Source organism: Larimichthys crocea, chromosome VI, assembly GCF_000972845.2.
Source record: "Larimichthys crocea isolate SSNF chromosome VI, L_crocea_2.0, whole genome shotgun sequence".
In the NCBI taxonomy this organism is placed as follows: Eukaryota; Metazoa; Chordata; class Actinopteri; family Sciaenidae; genus Larimichthys; species Larimichthys crocea.
In genome coordinates, this window is record NC_040016.1 from 8981941 (window position 1) to 8999956 (window position 18016).

General features: G+C 39.6%; 2 protein-coding genes across 3 annotated transcripts; both read left to right on the forward strand.

Moving 5' to 3' along the window:
- Positions 1 to 3593: 3593 nt before the first annotated feature.
- Positions 3594 to 11340, forward strand: LOC104933106 (ras-related protein rab7). Of its 2 annotated transcripts, none has more exons than XM_010748476.3 (6): positions 3594 to 3978; positions 7756 to 7818; positions 8740 to 8866; positions 9028 to 9246; positions 9674 to 9802; positions 9896 to 11340. In XM_010748476.3, the coding sequence occupies exons 2-6, from the start codon at positions 7766 to 7768 to the stop codon at positions 9989 to 9991; spliced, it is 624 nt and encodes a 207-aa protein (XP_010746778.1). In that variant the 5' UTR covers positions 3594 to 3978; positions 7756 to 7765; the 3' UTR covers positions 9992 to 11340. The 2 variants fall into 2 exon arrangements, with proteins under 2 accessions (XP_010746778.1, XP_010746779.1); XM_010748477.3 differs by having other exon boundaries at positions 3594 to 3717.
- Positions 11341 to 14398: 3058 nt separating this feature from the next.
- On the forward strand, positions 14399 to 17467 carry arpc4 (actin related protein 2/3 complex, subunit 4). The gene is made up of 6 exons (XM_027279361.1): positions 14399 to 14505; positions 15840 to 15958; positions 16053 to 16164; positions 16305 to 16400; positions 16636 to 16806; positions 16973 to 17467. The coding sequence occupies exons 1-6, from the start codon at positions 14503 to 14505 to the stop codon at positions 16976 to 16978; spliced, it is 507 nt and encodes a 168-aa protein (XP_027135162.1). The 5' UTR covers positions 14399 to 14502; the 3' UTR covers positions 16979 to 17467.
- The last annotated feature ends 549 nt before the right edge of the window (positions 17468 to 18016 follow it).

Sequence of the window (18016 nt, forward strand, 5' to 3'; positions counted from 1 at the left end):
CAGAGATCTGTCATGGGCTAACAGTCTGCAGACAGGCTGTTAAGGTTGACCTGCATTTTCATCTTAGCATGACTCTGCAACACTGTGTTTTTGTGTTCGGGGGACAAAGACAGTCTTTGAAGTGTCACAGGAGCAGATCACTCACCTATCTTTGACCTTTCTCAGCACATTGTCAGCACCACAGAGTGCTACATCGCTCTACAGAGGTCCAAAATATAAATGTGGGCTTAAGACGAGGGGGGACGCCAGTTCACTTGGTTCATTCATTCAAAGTGAAATGACACTGTCCTCTAGTGGTGGATCATCACAGCTCTCCACACTGAACCATTATATCTCTAACATGATTTATTGATTATATGAGAGTGAGGGAGTGATTAAAGTAAGAGGATGAAGCTGTATCCACATCCCAAGGATCAGGAGTAGTAGAGTAATCATAACACTGCTGACGTATGAATGCTGAAAGCTCCAGAAAGGTTACTAAATGGACCTTGGGACTGTTTTCCCAACTGGCAAACAATCTCAGACACCCCTGATCAAATGTTGAGGTGGCGTTTTGGTGACATGATGTGGCAAAGTTTGTATACACGTCTTCTGTTCACAGGTTGCATGAGAGAAATATCCTGTATCTTGTTGCCAGGCAGACTTGTCCCTTTGTTTTTTTGTCCTAACTAGTTTTTGTTTCAGTTGTGACTCACAGGTCACGCAGGCTTACCTCAGGCTTGGCAGCTTGGGCTAAAGACATAAAATTGATCAGAAATAATGTGTTTTAATGTGGAACCATCTGGAACAGTCTGCATGTTGACCTGAAGGACTGCACCTCTGTAGACATTTAAAAAGAGACAACTCTTTCTATCCTGGCTTTTATTTAAGGTGTCTCACCATTCACTACCAAACTTTTCCTATTTCTTTTAAGTCCTGATCACCTTTTCTTTTACTTTTTAATCCCCTGTGCTTATTTACCGTATAGGTTTTATTAATTGTTGTCTATTTCAGTTTTTTATTTGCTCCGTGAAGCACTATGTTTATATACATATGCAATTCTATACCAATATGTAATATTAAGAACATATAGATCTCTTGACATGGGCTCCTCTTTCACATTGCATTGATGACAAACCCCTGAAAACTGCAGCTTTTAACCATTGTTATTATTTGTAATATTTCTTCTGTATATATACATGTGTGTGTGTTTTATTTATTTATATAGCACCTTTCATGCAAACATTCAGGTCAAAGTGCTTCACAGAGCAAATAAAAGACAGAAATAAACAGCAATGAGTTGAAACTAGCAAAATATAAAATATATAAATCAAATTAGGCCATGCAATTGCAAACATGCATCTTAACATGGGCCATTTTTTGTCTCTCTCTCCCCCAGTTGTCAGTGATGCAGAAAGACTGTGCCTTCACCAGACAAGGCTCACTTGTCCCAGGAATGGGTGGATCGAAGAACAAGTTCCCAGCTCCATTATTTTTTTTGTTAGGAAATTTCTCATTAAGGATTACCAAATTTTAAAATAATTTTGCTGACTTTTTAAAGGGTCCCCCATGGTACCTTTTTTAAAATTTTATTTTATGTGATATTGTATATTTGGAAATTAAAGAAGAGTAATACAGTTTGGCATACAGTGTTGTACTCAGGGGCGCCACCAGGAATTTTGGGCCCCATTACAAAAAAATCAAATCGGGCCCCCTCCTCTGCACAGCTGTTGTCCCCACATCTCCAGGACCTAACTATCCTATCAAAAGCTTTACATAACTCTCATCAAAGGCTTGCAACTGTTTTGTTCAATACTAGTACTAGCACAATATTTACTGCTGGTGATTTGTACATGCATGCAAGTCTGCATACAGTATGCAGTGCAGTTCACTATTTGATGCGAGATTAAAAGCCACCATAAAAATGTGCTAAAGGACATTTTTTATTTAACTTTTACTGCCCAAAACACGTAAAAACAAATAGATAATTAATTTCATTATTATATTTGATATATATATGTAACGGTGTAGATATATGCCTGTTAAATTATGGCAGAAAAAGGTGCAACACCGCCTTTTACTGGCGCAGTGGTTTGGTGTAGGTAGTGCACAGGAAAGAGGACTCCACTGTGGTGTTATTATCCTGAGACTGTGATGCTTTTCCTCACCACTGTGGTGCTGTATGCTGTGTTGCAGGAAAGAGCTGTAATAAAACACCCCATAATCCACCTGGTCGTCGTCTGTAGCGTGGAGCTGCATCTCACAGATAGCTGTGGCCCGTCACATATATATATTATATATATATAATATATATCTATATATATATATTATATATATATATATATATATATATATATATATATATTATACTAATTTAGCTCAAAAGGCACATAATTTCACTTAGAACAAGTGCAGTTAGTTGACATTCGTTCAAGTGGTGGAAAAAAAACAGTAAAGCAAGTCCTCGGCTGTGTGTAGTTTCTGTACAGTTCAGAGTGACAAGCGTACTTTCTTTGTTCAGTCAACAATAAATACCTTTAGTATCACAGCTTTCCGGCAGACTGAAAAGGAAGTGGATGTTAATGTTATATTCATTACTTATTTGATATATTAGAGACATTCAGATACTTTTTCTCATGGCACGGTGATTTTAAGTACAAGAGTATTAGTTTAAAGATTTCAAACAAATTTTTGTTGTGTTGTTCGTCTATAGCCCGATAATATATTGTGAGGCCTACACGTATATATGTATACATATTATTATTAATTATATATATAATATTATATATATATATATATATATATATAATTATTATATTATATATATCAGTGGTTCTTAACCAATCGAACCCTAGGGGTTCGGTGAGTCGGTCTCAGGGGTTCGGTGGAATTTTTTATACCATTTGTTACAACATTCTTTGTGAGCATCGTTTTCGAGGATGCTGGACATAAAAACTAAGAAAAGGAAACAGACTTTGCTGTGAAAATGACATGAGACTGGCACTTGCCAAGGTGAAGCCACGCCAATCTGAACTGGTCTCTCAAAGGCCACAGCAGAAGTCACACTGGTAAGTTGTTGAGTTCATGCACTGTGTTGGTTTTGTTTTTGAACAAGGTGATGTAATGCACGGTTCATTTTGTGCACCAGTAAAAAAAATCATATTTTATTTTTTATAAAGAAGGGTTCGGTGAGAGCGATATGAAACTGGTGGGGTTCGGTACCTCCAACAAGGTTAAGAACCACTGATATATATTATATAATATATATATATATATATATATATATATATATACTCAATGATGATGGTTTAATAATTTTATATTGGTGTTTACCTATTTTTTGGGGCCCCTGTCAGTCGTGGGCCCTTGGAATTGTCCTAACTTTATTATTCATAACCATACGGCGCCTCTGGTTGTACTTTTACATAAATTAATGAAAACTGTATTTTATTATATCGGGTAAAATATACCTGACGTTAGTGATGGTTAATGTTAGTGTTCCTGGGTTAAATGAAAATATAATAAAATGCTGACCATTAAATTAATCACGAGCGGGCAGGGCTCATTAGTCATGCGTTGTGACGCGGCGTGTGACGTAGCACGCAGGCGTCGTCTCGGAGGAGGAAGTGAAAGGGGAACAGAGGAGCAGTAGCAGTCAGTTAGCCGCTGTCAGGCGAAGCGTTTCAGAGCAAAGTGCCAAATTTACGGAGCGAAGCTGCGGGAAATCCGCCTCGGCAGGTCAGGACACGGGTTTATAAGTGTTTACGGAAAAGGGCTGGCGTGTTTTTTATTTAAAAAAACAAAGCAAAGAGCTGTTGCCAAATTAAAAACTCGAAAACCGACGACTAACGTAACGCCTTTACCGTTAGCCACCGAGGCTAACCGTCCTGAACAATAACAGCTCGGCTCGGCTCGGCTCGGTTCCCCCCGCCAAGAAGAAGAAGAAGAAGAAGCAGCCTCCTCTCCGGTGTGCGTGTGTGTGTGTGTTACAAGTTGAAAGTAAGTACTGAGTGTCACTGTTCGTCTGTAAGAGGCTAAACGCTGCTGCTGCTGCTGGTGGTGCAATGTTTTTTTGTTTTTTTCTCGAGAGGCTGGGTTGGCAAAAACAAGGCCGGCCTGTGGCTCCTCTGGGTCCGCTCCAAAGGGGAAGGGGAACCGGGGAGAGAGAGAGAGGGAGAGGACAAAGCATCGTAAAAATATATATATTGATTTCTTTATAATATATACTCAGATTTTTTTTTTGTGTGTGTGTGAGACATATCCCTGCATGTCTGTCCTTGTGTTGCCAGGCAGACTTCTTGTCCCCCTTTTTTCTTTCTTTCTTTCTTTTTTTTAAGTTTGTTTTTCCATCTTGACTAGTTTTTGTTTCGGTTGTGACTCACAGGTCAAGTGCTTTGTTTAATAATCTTGATGTGGGTACAACAACAACAACGCCCTGCGATCACCTGTGCCAGAAGAGAAACCTGAAACCAGTTTGGTACAATCCAAACTTAACAGCCTTTTCTTTGATTATTTTTTAAGTGCAAAGTTTGACATCTTAAACTTTTGAAGACGTGTGATTTTGTGTTTCCAGCAGCAGCAGCAGCTCGTCTCAGGTTACTCGATACCTGCCTTGTAGTTGGGATCAGCTTTAATTTGAACTTCTCCCATGAGTTGGCACGAATCGCTCGCTTCTTGGTTTAAACAAACCTGTCTCCGTGTGGCTTTGTCGTGGTTAAAATGCCTGGAGTTTTTCTTCTTCTTCCTAACACAGCTGCATCTAATTTTACGCTGCACAGTCTGTGCTGGAGTAGTGTGTTTAGATTTGCCTGCAGGCTCCTGTGGATAACAATATTGTGTCTTCCTAACATTTGTTTTTGAAGGATAAAGGTTAAAAAACATATCGCTGTGCAAGTGTTGGGAACATATTCCATTATTTCTAATGTTGTGCCGTCGTGATTTAATTAAACATTTAGAAAAAATGGTTGATTTTTAACCATACCGACCCACTGGGTCATCTGTTTATGAACCATGACAGTGCTAACCAGGAAACATGGGAGGCGTGTCGCCGGGGTTTGAGCATTGAGAAACATCTGAACTCCCGTCTTCTAAATTTATATTTAGTCCTCAGACTGTTTGTGTCTGTGGGCGTGCATGCATAATCCATATCGGACGTGATCTGTGAATTCCAGCTGCTTGTGCCTGTGACTTAGCAGCAGACAGGAAAATGTGACGAGACTTGTGAGTTCAGTCCAACACACGACGGTTTTGAACGTTTCTCCGAGTCATTATACACGGATATCAGCTTGTTGTAGTGATGGTCTGTTGTAATTCTTGGTGTTTTCATGATGTTAATGAACGGTACCTGTCCAGTCAGACTCCTTAAAATAGTGTAAATAAAAAGAAACAAAAAGTCAGGTCAGCTTTGGACATACAGAGAATTTAAATGTAGTTTTCCTGGTGCAAAATGAAGCAACAAACATGAAAATATTAAATATATGAAAGTAAATGAATCTAAAAAATATAGCAAATATAACAGTAATTCAGCAGTTTGACTGTATAGTGCAACAGACAAAAGACTTTTAAGTTGTATACTATCAAATGTAAAAAAAAAAATCTAAACCAAGAAAGAAAACAATATATTTGAGCTCTGTATCAGACTCATAATAGTAAACAGGATATGAAATATTACCTGACAGAGCCAGATCAAATTTACTTTAATGCAGGAGAGGGAAAAAAACAAACTACATTTTAGTGCCGGTACTCCGTCCAACACTGCTCGTGACTTTAAAACAGCAGCACTCTATTATTTTAAACATCAATCCAAACACAGCTAATTATTTCATATGCATAAATCATTCATAATTACACTTACACCTGTGTGTTTTCATTTCACTCTCTTCGTGCTGTTAATCCCTTTCGTGCTCCACACTGTTATTTATATATCCATATACATCTGCACTTTACTGCTTTTTGCACTCCCGGTCAGTACTTGTACTTTGTGCAGTGACAGTAAAGTTGAATCTAAAACGGTGTGAGTGCTGTATCATCACGTATTTCCACAGACACTTTATTTCCATATCAAGATTCATGCAGTTTGTCACAAAATGCTCAAACTTTTGTAAAATCTGTCAGGTAACGTTGGTGTATTTGTGCATTTCTTGCATTGTGTTTAAATACTGACAGACCGTTGGAGGTGTTCACCTGATTTTTTTATTTATTTTTAAATCCAGACCTTTCCGTCAGAGGTGATCTTCAGCATTTAGCAATCAGTGTCTAACGCTGTGCTGCTTGTCAGAGGTTAAAGATCTGGGTGTAATCATGTGACTGTGGTCTGACCATGCCTGCACTTCAGTGATGAGCTGTCGCTCATGCTTCTGTCAGCTACGCCGCGCTTCCCGGTACGGCAGTCACTCGAGTGCCGCGCTCCATTGAGAAAGAACCTAAGAGTACTTTACGGCTGCCGACGGGAACTCGAGTGTTTGTGTTTTAAATTTATTTGAATCTTCAGTGTGTAAAAATTTGAAGTGGTGCTCATGTTCTGTTATTGTTACAGCAGAAACCTGTGTGGGTTGATGGATCGGCATGTCTAAAATGTCTTTTGTGCTTTGTGCATGAAGTATGTTGACTTACATGAAGACCTAACGGAAAATATTATTTGTTTTCTGTGGAAGTGTTGCCTAAAATATGAAAGATCATTCACCGTGACAAGGAAACACTATCAGACAGCGACTAACGCTATCATTCTGTGTGTGCACCTACAGTAGACTTTTTAAGTTGCATTGTCCTACGCTGTTTACTCGGCTCGGATAAGACAAACGTGTTCAAAGAAGATAAAGCAGCCTCTTACGAAATCAAGGTTTATTTTCATCTGTTCTGCCTGTTTGCGCATGGATGTGGTTTAAAGATAAACTCTGTGCGTCTGGAACGTAGCCATTTCCCTCTGATCATTTTTGTGATTCAAGTTCCTTCCAAGAAAAGTTAACTCATTATGAAATCCTGGAAAGTAGACAGGAAGGACTAAAAGATGAGCCTCTATCGCGTCTCATCGTAAACGGTCAGGATCGTACGTTTCGGTAAAGAATCGATTGATTCCAGCTTTGTGTGGATCGCCGTGCTTGACCTGATGTCATGATATCTTAAACAGCTGATTGGTTTTATAATGCATCTCGTTAAATGATGTGCGAAATGACGCGTATCCCCTAGCTACAACTTTGAAAATAAATAAATAATGTGCGTACTCACTCACGTGTTGGGTAATATCTCGGACCTTCTTCTTTACACACATTGCTTAATAGTGCGTCGTGCCTGACGCACAGGGGCCGGGTTTATTGTTGCTTTGCTGGGGACACCAGAATTTCTGCGAATGCGTGTGCCTCGCTCTTGAAATTACATTTAAAGAGTACTGAGGACAGCTTAGTGACAGCGATATCAGCAAAAAAAAAAAAAAGAAGTGCTGTGTCACTTAGTTTGGACTTATGGAGAAGGAGTCACTCCTCACGGAGGTACCTTCCTGTGGTGCGTAAGAGAGAGAGAGTGATGTGTTCCTCGTGACTTGCCCAACAGCTTAGAAAGCACATGACTGGAATGAATGGTATTCAAACCTGATTGGTCCAGAGCCGAGAACCTCTACACATAAATTTGTAGACTAATGTTGTCCAAAGGGCCCGTCTGCATACAAACAGATCTGTATTGATCGTTGGTCTAATAGAATATTGGTGATTGGGGTCATGAAGGCATTGTTGAGATTTCTCGCTGTATTGTTAAACTTCTTTCTTTCTGTTTGTCTCTCTGCAGCTGTGGCAAAATGACATCCAGGAAGAAAGTGCTCTTGAAAGTCATCATCCTGGGAGATTCTGGGTGAGTCATATCATGGAATATTTCCGATCAGCATGACAAAACCAGTAACGCAGGGCTGGAAATCATCACCAGGTCCGTTCTGAAAATAATCTGATGGGGGGGAAAAAACCTAAATACCAAGGGTGGTATCTTTGGTTTGCACCGAAGAGGGAAGATGTTTGTGTTATTTCCTTGTTGTTACGCAGCTGTCTCCGGGCAGAGCTCTGGGTCTCTTCTTTCCATCCATGCTTTTCATCTGACTTAATAAGACTTAGTTGTTAATTTCATGCTAAGGGCTGTCTGTGAGATTAATTGCATCATGCGCTGTTTTAAGGGCTTGAAGTGTCACAGCCTTTCTTAAAAAGTCTAAGATTAAACATTGTGTTAATACAGGCCAGAGCTGGGTAATCTTGGACAATTAATGACATATAAAATTTGAAAGTATGTGGTCATTCCTCACACTATCAACCCCCCTTTTACACTTGTGTCTCACATGTAGATAAAAGTCCGATACGATTATCCACATATGTGGGTCTCTGTTGACCTCATCATTAGTCTTTGTTTGCAAATCAGAGTCCACAGTGTGTGTAGTAACTACGATTTAAAAAGTCTGAATGAAAATACAGTATGCACTTTGAGTATACACAAACACGTGGATGATTTACATGAGTTCACGACCGCTGAGACAAATGGTCTCCGTGTCTCCCTTGCCCATACAGATCAATACTCTCTCACAGTGCTTGCACTGATTAGACATCACATTGGGTTAGCTATGGGTTCGTATGAAGTGGTATAAAGTCTAATTGCGCCCAACTCTAGATGAATGTAATTACATATTTCATACATGCCATCAGTCAACCTGTACCACCTTTTTTTTATTTTTGCTCTCGGCCTCCCGTCACCGTATCTGTTCTCCTGCTTTCTGTTGTTTTCTGCTCTCAGTGTTGGAAAGACCTCCCTAATGAACCAGTATGTGAACAAGAAGTTTAGTAACCAGTACAAAGCTACAATAGGAGCAGACTTCCTGACCAAGGAGGTGATGGTGGACGACCGGCTTGTTACAATGCAGGTACAGCACAAGTACAACTGGAACAACTACATCTTAAGGGACTCGGCTGTAAATTTTAAAGCATGCTGTTATTTGAAACTAGATCCATACGAGCGCTGTGCATCATCTCCACGGTAATGTTGTGCGTTCACTAAACGTTTCATGTCCTTGTGATTGTCTAGATCTGGGACACAGCTGGCCAGGAGAGGTTCCAGTCTTTGGGTGTTGCATTCTACCGTGGAGCAGACTGCTGCGTGCTGGTGTTTGACGTGACTGCGCCCAATACCTTCAAGACACTCGACAGCTGGAGGGATGAGTTCCTGATCCAGGCCAGCCCTCGAGATCCTGAGAACTTCCCCTTCGTGGTGCTAGGCAACAAGATTGACTTGGAGAATAGACAGGTCGGCATAAATGGATAATACCTCTATGATTAAGGACTATTTCTAGCGTCCGCCCCCAGCAGACTGTCTAGACTGGACGTGTTTCAGCTGCATTTATCTGTCAAGTATACGTGAGCTCAAAAACATGTCACTTTACCTGAGCAAAGTCAAAGGTATGTAGGTTAATAAAGCTTAGTGTTAGTCTAACTCTCTGTGGCTTTATAACATATTATTAGTGTTTGATCGAAGCCGTGCATACAGATGTTTTTATTTTAGAGTGACAGCAGAGACACAGAAAGAAAATAGAGACACAATAAAAGTCACTGACCAAAAAAACGAAACGATGGTTTGCATCTTAACCACTAGATGCCACATCACCATGTTTGAGAGTTCATAAGGATTGACACTGGAACATGTTGACCTTGTGTCTGATGAATCTCTTCCACAGGTAACCACCAAAAGGGCCCAGGCTTGGTGTCAGAGTAAGAACAACATCCCCTACTTTGAGACCAGCGCCAAAGAAGCCATAAACGTAGAACAGGCATTCCAGACAATTGCACGTAACGCCCTCAAACAAGTGAGTTACAGTTGACAGCCTTCATGTCTTTGAGTTTGTCCGTTGTCTTTTTTTTCTCTGATGCTGATTGTTTTTCCCTCTTGATATCTCCAGGAGACAGAGGTGGAGTTGTATAATGAATTCCCAGAGCCCATAAAACTGGATAGGAATGACAGAGCTAAACCTTCAGCAGAAAGCTGCAGCTGCTAAGGGACAACAACTTGGACCATCTTCTCTCTTGGCTTTCTGAAACACCCTGTCACCAGATACATCACCCGCACCTCGCTCCCAGGGATTGGACGTCCCTACTGGTCTTCCTCCTTCATGCCACCGTTTCATTCCATCAACACGACCCCCTCCCCATCACGCAGTACGCTGCACACGGATGTACCCACCCCCGCACGTACACACAAATTAATACAGTAAGCGTACTGTTAGAAAAAGAAATACGCCGACAAATCAAGTGCCCAAAGATCGCACAAGAGAAGAACGACACCCCGTCTTAACCTCACAATCCCCCCTGACTCCTCGATAGCGAGTGACCTCTGCCCCCCTGCCCACACATTTTTCTGACTGGCCCTCACTCTCACACTGAGGGGGCAAGATGGAGCCATGTTCAAAGAGTGCTATTAGGAACTCTAGATGGACTGGCTGATGCTCTGTAATGTGAGATAATGTTGGCTAACGTCAGCATCCCAAGTATCTTATTCTCTTTCTGTTTTGTGTTTGCTTTCTTTTGCATATATATATTATATATATACTTTAATATATATGCTAATCTTATTTGTTAAGCCAATCTGAAACACTTGTTTTTGTTTTTGTTTTGTTTTTTGCACTTTGTTATGTTTTTGCCTTTAAATGTTTTAGAGGGATGACTGATTTTGGGCAACATCTGCCCCCCCCTCTCCCACCCCACCACCCGCACGCCTTTTGGGTGAGCTTCAAATTAACACCTCGTCACTTGTCAGTCACCCGCCCTCTGAGAATCTGTCGAACACTTTGGTGATTGTACTGCCTTTTCCCTGAAGGATTCTGTGTAAATTGGTTTCTAACTGCGTCACACTGCAGAAGAAATGTTCCTAAGTAGTCATTAAGAAAAAGCTGATAACAGTCACAGTGTAAAACATTGATTAATTCCTTTACATATTAATATTTGCCTTTTATGTAACATTACTTGTACTGCTACTATTACTGCTGTATGTGTTACGTCCTCCATCAGACATCTTTCAACGCTATGGAATTACAATATGTGTCACTTACACGGCATACACCTGTCTTCTGTCACGTCTTTGTTATTGCTGTTCTCTATCTGCTTGTAGCTCAGGTTGGCAAGTACTTAATATTTTTAACGGATTGTGCATTACGGTGTATAGATGGTAAAGGTAAATGGCTGATGGGTTGAACTGAAATGGATGGTCTGTCTTTCCATTTGAGAAAAGATCCAACTTGTTGCCCTGGTATTACTCTTTCTCCTTATAGAAAAAAAAAATCACTGCGATGCCAATGATGTTGTCAAAGAAAATTGGAACGTCAAATAATAAAACTCTTGAATATATTAATGGTCTACCGTTATGTGTCTCAGTTCCTGTTTTATTGGTTTGGCTTATTGTTGTTACAGTGTCTTAAGGAAGTGTTTCTCAATCTTTTTTTGCACCACGTACCACGTCATCACAAATACAGCAGTGTAGACCGACCCTGTTCAACTATCACGTCACACAGGAGGCAGGTTTATACGATTATTTGTTGACCGTTGTTGAAACCTCGATGAAACCGGTTCAAGAACCAAAGAAGGGTCCTCCTGATCTGCACTTCTCATAATTGTTTCCTGTTTGGAGTCTTTTGTAACATTTTATCTCCTCTGACTATCTGTCACATTTTAACTGATCACAGATGTATGTTAGCACTATGTGCAAGAACACGACGACATATCGGGCTGATATTGCAACAGGAAATGCAAAACTTATTTTTAATTACATTCGTGGCACCTGATTGTTTTAATTTCATTCAAACTACAGGAAGGTCATGTATCACCCATAGTACTCATGCCACAGTTTGAGAATCAGTGTTTTAAGGCCTCACTTGTATTATTTTTTCTTTCCAATGAATGTAGTTGCACCTTCAGCTGTCCTTTCAATTGTATTGAATCACCTCAGCTAACACGCTCCTTATTCATTTATTAAATATATTGTCATAGAAAAAGCATGTCGAATGACATTAACAAGAGAGTATACCCTGAAACTAAAGCAGCTAAATGGGATTAATCCATCACTGATACAGTTTACAACTGTGCTGTTCATACTGTAAGATATCTGCTGTGGCAAAGGCGTGTGGGTCTTTTTCATTGCTGACTTTCTGGATTATCTTAGCAGTAAAATGACTGCATTCCTAGGTGAGCTAGTTCCAGGTCACTGGGTTTGTGTATGCGGTTGCTCTGGAACACTGAGGCAACATTAATGTTACACCTGTGAGTTCCCCGTTATGACAAATCAAAAATGTCTACCATGAAAAAAGTTTGTTCAAGCTAATAAAGTTCAGTAGCCATGATCCAGTGTAGAGCCTTTTCCTGTTGTCGTTTCTTAGCTATAGAAAGAAGTAAGCTATAATATTATAATTGCAATACTGAGGCAATGTTGTCATTAGTCTACTTGAAAATGATCCGACAAGCCACTTACAAAACTTAGTTATACTTTGTGTAAGTTTGATCTCTTTCCATTATGGCCTTAAAAAAACCCTGCACAGTCATGTATGCCTCAGTGGAGATGGAAGATAAAGAATCCATTTTTATTTAGTTTATATTAGTGGCATCTTTAAAATAAAGAAAAATTACAAAGGAGACCTCTGTGTCCCCCAATGGTGTAATAAATAATTTCTGTGGGCCCAAACACATAAATTGCATTTGCGGCACGTTCACACACACACAGAAAATAAATGAAAACTCGAGACTAAAACTCACACAGACAAATAAAATAAGCTGTTCAACAAATATTTGATTAAGCAGATAGACTGGGAGAACATGTTTTGTCCATAATGAGCTTGTTATTCTGTGGTAAGAGGACAAAAACAGCTTTTTTCTTTAATTATAGTATTACTGAAATACACACGGTGTAAGTAAGTGTATAGTACTTTTTTAATATTTACTCTAATAACTGTACGCAACTTTGTTTAAGGTGTTCTATAGTGATGTGTTACTTTTTGGCTTTTTTTAGTTTTTGTTTTCTTCACTCCTGCCCTCTCTAACAAGGTTGTTTTTAGAGTTTTTGTGCTTTTGTCGTGTTTTAGTGCATTCATTGGGCGGTTTCAGAGAGTTACAAGGGCCTGTAAATGCAAAGAAAACAATTGGCTACAGTAATTTATTGATATTAGAAAATGTATTTTTTTAAACTTTTGAATACATCAGTACAAATGATGTATTGAATATATACATGATATATGTGTACACATACAAATAAGTCATGAAGAATGAATGCACTGGCTTGCATGTAGAACCACTCTGCTACACAAAGCAGATAGAAACACCTATAAAAGCTTTTTAAAAAGGACAGCTATTGACTGTTGGATGCACAGTTCTCATGTGTCTGTAAAGGTTGTTTGTAGACCCTGCTCAATGCGACAGCTTGGCTTTTCAAAATTCTGCATTGTGCATATAGTAGTATATTTCTTTTTCTACTATCACTCAATAGCTCACTTGACGGAGCCAGCTCCCGTTGTTTACTTGAAAGAGCCAGCTCTTTGAACCAGCTCGATCACGACCAACACATCACTATAGAACACCGTAAAGCAACCACAGGTTTGAACCAGAAGGAGAAATAAAGCAAAAAATAAAACAAAGTTGCGTACAGTTATTACAGTAAATATTATAAAAGTACTATACACTTACTTACATTGTGTGTATTTCAGTAATACTATAATTAAAGAAAAAAGCTGTTTTTGTCCTCTTACCACAGAATAACAAGCTCATTATGGACAAAACATGCTCCACCAGTCAAAACAGCGCTAAATTTGGCTGAATTATGAAAGCTATAAGTTTGGGAGCTGAAATTCTGAGTCAAATGATCCAACTCCCTAAAAAGAACCGAACTTCCCATCACTAGCGCACAGGCTCAGAAGCAGAACATTGATTTCCGGCATGTGCATGCATGTACACATACAAATCATGAGTCAAAACAGCGCTAAATTTGGCTGAATTATGAAAGGTATAAGTTTGGGAGCTGAAATTCTGAGTCAAATGATCCGACCCCCTAAAAAATAAACAACTTCCCATCACTAACACACTAGCTAGGAAGCAGAGCGTTGACTTCTGGTATGTGCATTCATGTACACATACAAATCATGAGTCAAAACAGCGCTAAATTTGGCTGAATTATGAAAGGTATAAGTTTGGGAGCTGAAATTCGGAGTCAAATAATCCGACTCCCTAAAAAAACGAACTTCCCACCGCTAGCCACAGGCTCGGAAGCAGAGCGTTGATTTCCGGTATATGCATTCATGTACACATACAAATCATGAGTCAAAACAGCGCTAAATCTGGCTGAATTATGAAAGGTATAAATTTGGGAGCTGAAATTCTGAGTCAAATGATCCGACTCCCTAAAAAAAACGAACTTCCCACCACTAGCGCACAGGCTCGGAAGCAGAGCGTTGACTTCCGGTGTGTGCATGCGGAAAAGCCCTGTCAGGTGTAGCTGCTTCCGCCTCTTAGCCGCCTCTCATCACTCAGAGAAATGGTAAGACCAACATTTAAGAGCCGCATATATCAGACCCGGTGGATTATAAGTCGTTGCAGCTGTTACTGCATGCAGAAAGCAAGGCGGAAGTCCCGTTTGTAGTTTTTGTAGTCCTACTGTTTAGGGGCTTGGCTAACAAGCTAACAGGCTAACGTTAGCTGGTCGGTCAACATCAGGTTTCACCGACTGCAGCTGCTTTGTCTCTCTGATAGAAAGAAACTCGTGTTGTTTAATTAATATCTGTGTTTATGGGTCATGACAATGTGCGTCAGTGTCTCCTGCCACCTGAGGAGTTAGCAGCTGTTCAGATGATGATGATGAGTTTGTTTATATGTGGCTCATCCTCTTTTTTATTTTATTTCCATTGGTATTAAAAAACAAAAATGAGAAAGACTTTAATGAAGTCATGCTGGTTGTTAAAGGGTCTGACAGCTGTTGGTAGATCTCCTTCTTTACATGGTGGGAGTAGCAGTCTGTTGGCTGAAGGAGGTGTTACAAGGCCTCCACAGTCTGATGAAGGAGGTGAGAGTCTGTAAGTCTTGTGGGCGGTTCAGGACCGAGCTGGCCCTCTTGACCTGTCTCCATGTCTCCGTGCATCTCTGTCCCCGGCAGACAGCTGCATAGAATATAGTAAATGCCACCACAGGGTCATAGAGTTGCATTTTTGACAGCTGTGATGGTCAAATAACATTTGAGTGTGAGAACAATATTAATAATTTAGTTTCTGTGCCCAAAAATTAAGAAAAAAATGTGTGTATTTTTGTATTTGTGTGGCTTTGCTTGCAGCCAATCACTGCATTTGATTTGTAGTGCGACGTTGTGTGCCATCAATCATGTTGTGGCTATACTTACACACCTGTGGTGTCTGATTAAAAATAAATGCATAAAATGCATTTCCTGGGGAAAAAAACAAACTGTGGACAGCTGCACCACAAGGCAAAAGGAGAAGAAGAAAAGCCTTCAAATGAAGTGCTCTGTCAGTATTATTTAGTTTTATTAAGGGTACTGGTAACTGGTGTTAGTACTGGTATCATAATTCTTTTTCAAATTTTCTAAAATGTGGCAAAGAGTGAAAGATACAAAGAATTTTATAAGATATTTAATGTAGTAGAGAATGATGTTGATGTGTTATGTATTTCTAGATTGGCTGTTGATTTACCAGTCTAGCTCAGGACATACTGCTCATTGTGTACTGTTCTCTGTGTATACTGTGTTTGGGAGTGTCTGAAACGTGTTGATCTTTCACAACTCAGTCTCAGTTGCACCTCCCTTGAGATTCATATTCATATGGCAATCATCTAATCATCTTTCTTTCTTGCTCTTCTCTCTCTCAGACGGCAACCTTACGCCCATATCTCAATGCGGTGCGTGCTACTCTGCAGGCCGCCCTCTGCCTGGAGAATTTCTCCTCGCAAGTTGTGGAGAGACACAACAAACCAGAGGTGGAAGTACGGTGAGTCTGTCGCCACGACTTTTGAGCGTGACTTCGGAGCGGTGCATGCGTGCTCACGAGAAATGAACGGTGTGTGTTTCTCCCACTTTTTTAGGAGTAGTAAAGAGTTGCTCCTGCAACCTGTGATCATCAGCCGTAACGACAAGGAGAAAGTTCTCATTGAGGGATCCATCAACTCTGTCAGAGTCAGCATCGCTGTCAAGCAGGTCAGTCCGGCTGCTGTTAACCAGCTGATACGAAAAACAGATGGTTGCTTGGCAATTAGAGATTAAATATGACTAATGTAAAGATCAGAACTGCATCTTCTAATCCTGACTCTTCCTTTTTAAATAACGTGCTGCTGCAGGCGGATGAGATCGAGAAGATTCTGTGCCATAAATTCATGCGTTTCATGATGATGAGAGCAGAGAATTTCTTCATCCTGAGGAGGAAACCGGTGGAGGTGGGTGGCCGTTTGGAAAATGTGTCAGTTACATGGTTCACTGAGAAGCAGTGAATTGTCCTGTTTAACCTTGATGTGGAACAAAAAGTGAAAATGTTGTCAAGGACATGAACTCCGGTTGTGTTTGACCAACAAATAATCAGGAAGTTCTGCAAATACAGTGTCGGTTGACTGTTTACCGTGCGACTTCTGGATTGTTAACTCTTATCTGTTGTCATCCATCCTCATTTCGCAGGGCTATGACATCAGTTTCCTCATCACCAACTTCCACACAGAGCAGATGTACAAACATAAACTGGTGGACTTTGTCATTCATTTCATGGAGGAAATTGACAAAGAGATCAGTGAAATGAAGCTGTCTGTCAACGCCCGGGCTCGTATCGTCGCAGAGGAGTTCCTCAAAAATGTGAGTTGTGTTTTTTGTTTTGTTTTTTCTATAATTTTGTCGATTCTCACATTGATGAGGCAAAAGTTTTGCATTATTTGTACAATGCCTGAGTTTTCTATGTTTGATGTACTTATAGTAATACAACTCTCCGTAGCTTAGACTTGTTTTTGTTTTATTCTTACAGTTCTGAGAGAGAAAGAGCTCAGGAGTACATTCCTTTTGCAATCTTGGCCGTCACTGTGGAGCGCTGACGTCACAAAGCAGAGAGAGGAGACGAAACATAAGATGTACGGACCAGAGGGGATTTACCCTTTAACCTTAAAATGACCCTTTGCTCAAGAATATTGACGTTTGTACATTAAGACATTCATTTCTGCCATTAGAACATCAGAAAAAGTCATTTAAAAAAAAAAAGATATTTGTTATCAATATTAATGAGCACAGGGTATTATGGATTTTTAAAAAAATATTTAAATGTTTGTTTTTTTAATATATATATTATATGCACATGAATTTAATTTTTCCGTTTTTTGTCATGACAGACTTAAAAACCACGAGGGCAATCAATTGGCGTATATTTCTTGTCACAAGTACACAGAGTGAACCCTATTGTAAATGGAAATAATGAAAATAAATATACTTGCTGTCAGTGAAGATGAATTAAAAACATTATCCTTTGTATTTTAGTGATTTCTTTTTTTCTTCTGTGAAGTTTATGAAGCACAAAACAGCGGCTCTGTTTTTTTTTTTTACCCCAAACATCGAAGGTTTACTTTAAAATGACAGCTGAAAACAAAACAAGGCATTTGGAATCATCTTTTCAGTACAGTAATGATATCAAACGTATATTATTACAGAAAGAAAATGACCGTATGATCTTTATAATACATGTTGATTTATACACACAAAGCTCACATCAAACAAACATGCGTGTAGAGTTTGCACGGTACCTTTTTTTTTATACTCGTATGACCGGGCATAAAAGTCGAACACTGACAGACGTACAGCTGAAGATTTGTCATAGCGTTTCATTTTACGTCTTTAAAAACTGAAAAAGCCCATCGAGTGAATGACTGTCATAATAAATATAGAGGAACGGCATCATATGATGATGTTTGATGACACACATCTTTGCATTTGTAATGCTATTTTCATTCTTTGTGGTGTAAGAATTTGATCTTCACCGCTGGAATGTGTAAGATAAGATTTGAATTAATCTTTGAGTACA

What these genes read in the sequence shown, in the direction of transcription:
- LOC104933106 (XM_010748476.3), top strand. Translation starts at nt 7,766, where the DNA reads ATGACATCCAGGAAGAAAGTGCTCTTGAAAGTCATCATCCTGGGAGAT. An exon ending in ACCGGCTTGTTACAATGCAG is followed by an intron (nt 8,867 to 9,027) that starts GTACAGCACAAG and finishes GTGATTGTCTAG; the next exon opens with ATCTGGGACACAGCTGGCCA. An exon ending in CACGTAACGCCCTCAAACAA is followed by an intron (nt 9,803 to 9,895) that starts GTGAGTTACAGT and finishes TGATATCTCCAG; the next exon opens with GAGACAGAGGTGGAGTTGTA.
- arpc4 (XM_027279361.1), top strand. An exon ending in AAACCAGAGGTGGAAGTACG is followed by an intron (nt 15,959 to 16,052) that starts GTGAGTCTGTCG and finishes CCACTTTTTTAG; the next exon opens with GAGTAGTAAAGAGTTGCTCC. An exon ending in TCAGCATCGCTGTCAAGCAG is followed by an intron (nt 16,165 to 16,304) that starts GTCAGTCCGGCT and finishes GTGCTGCTGCAG; the next exon opens with GCGGATGAGATCGAGAAGAT.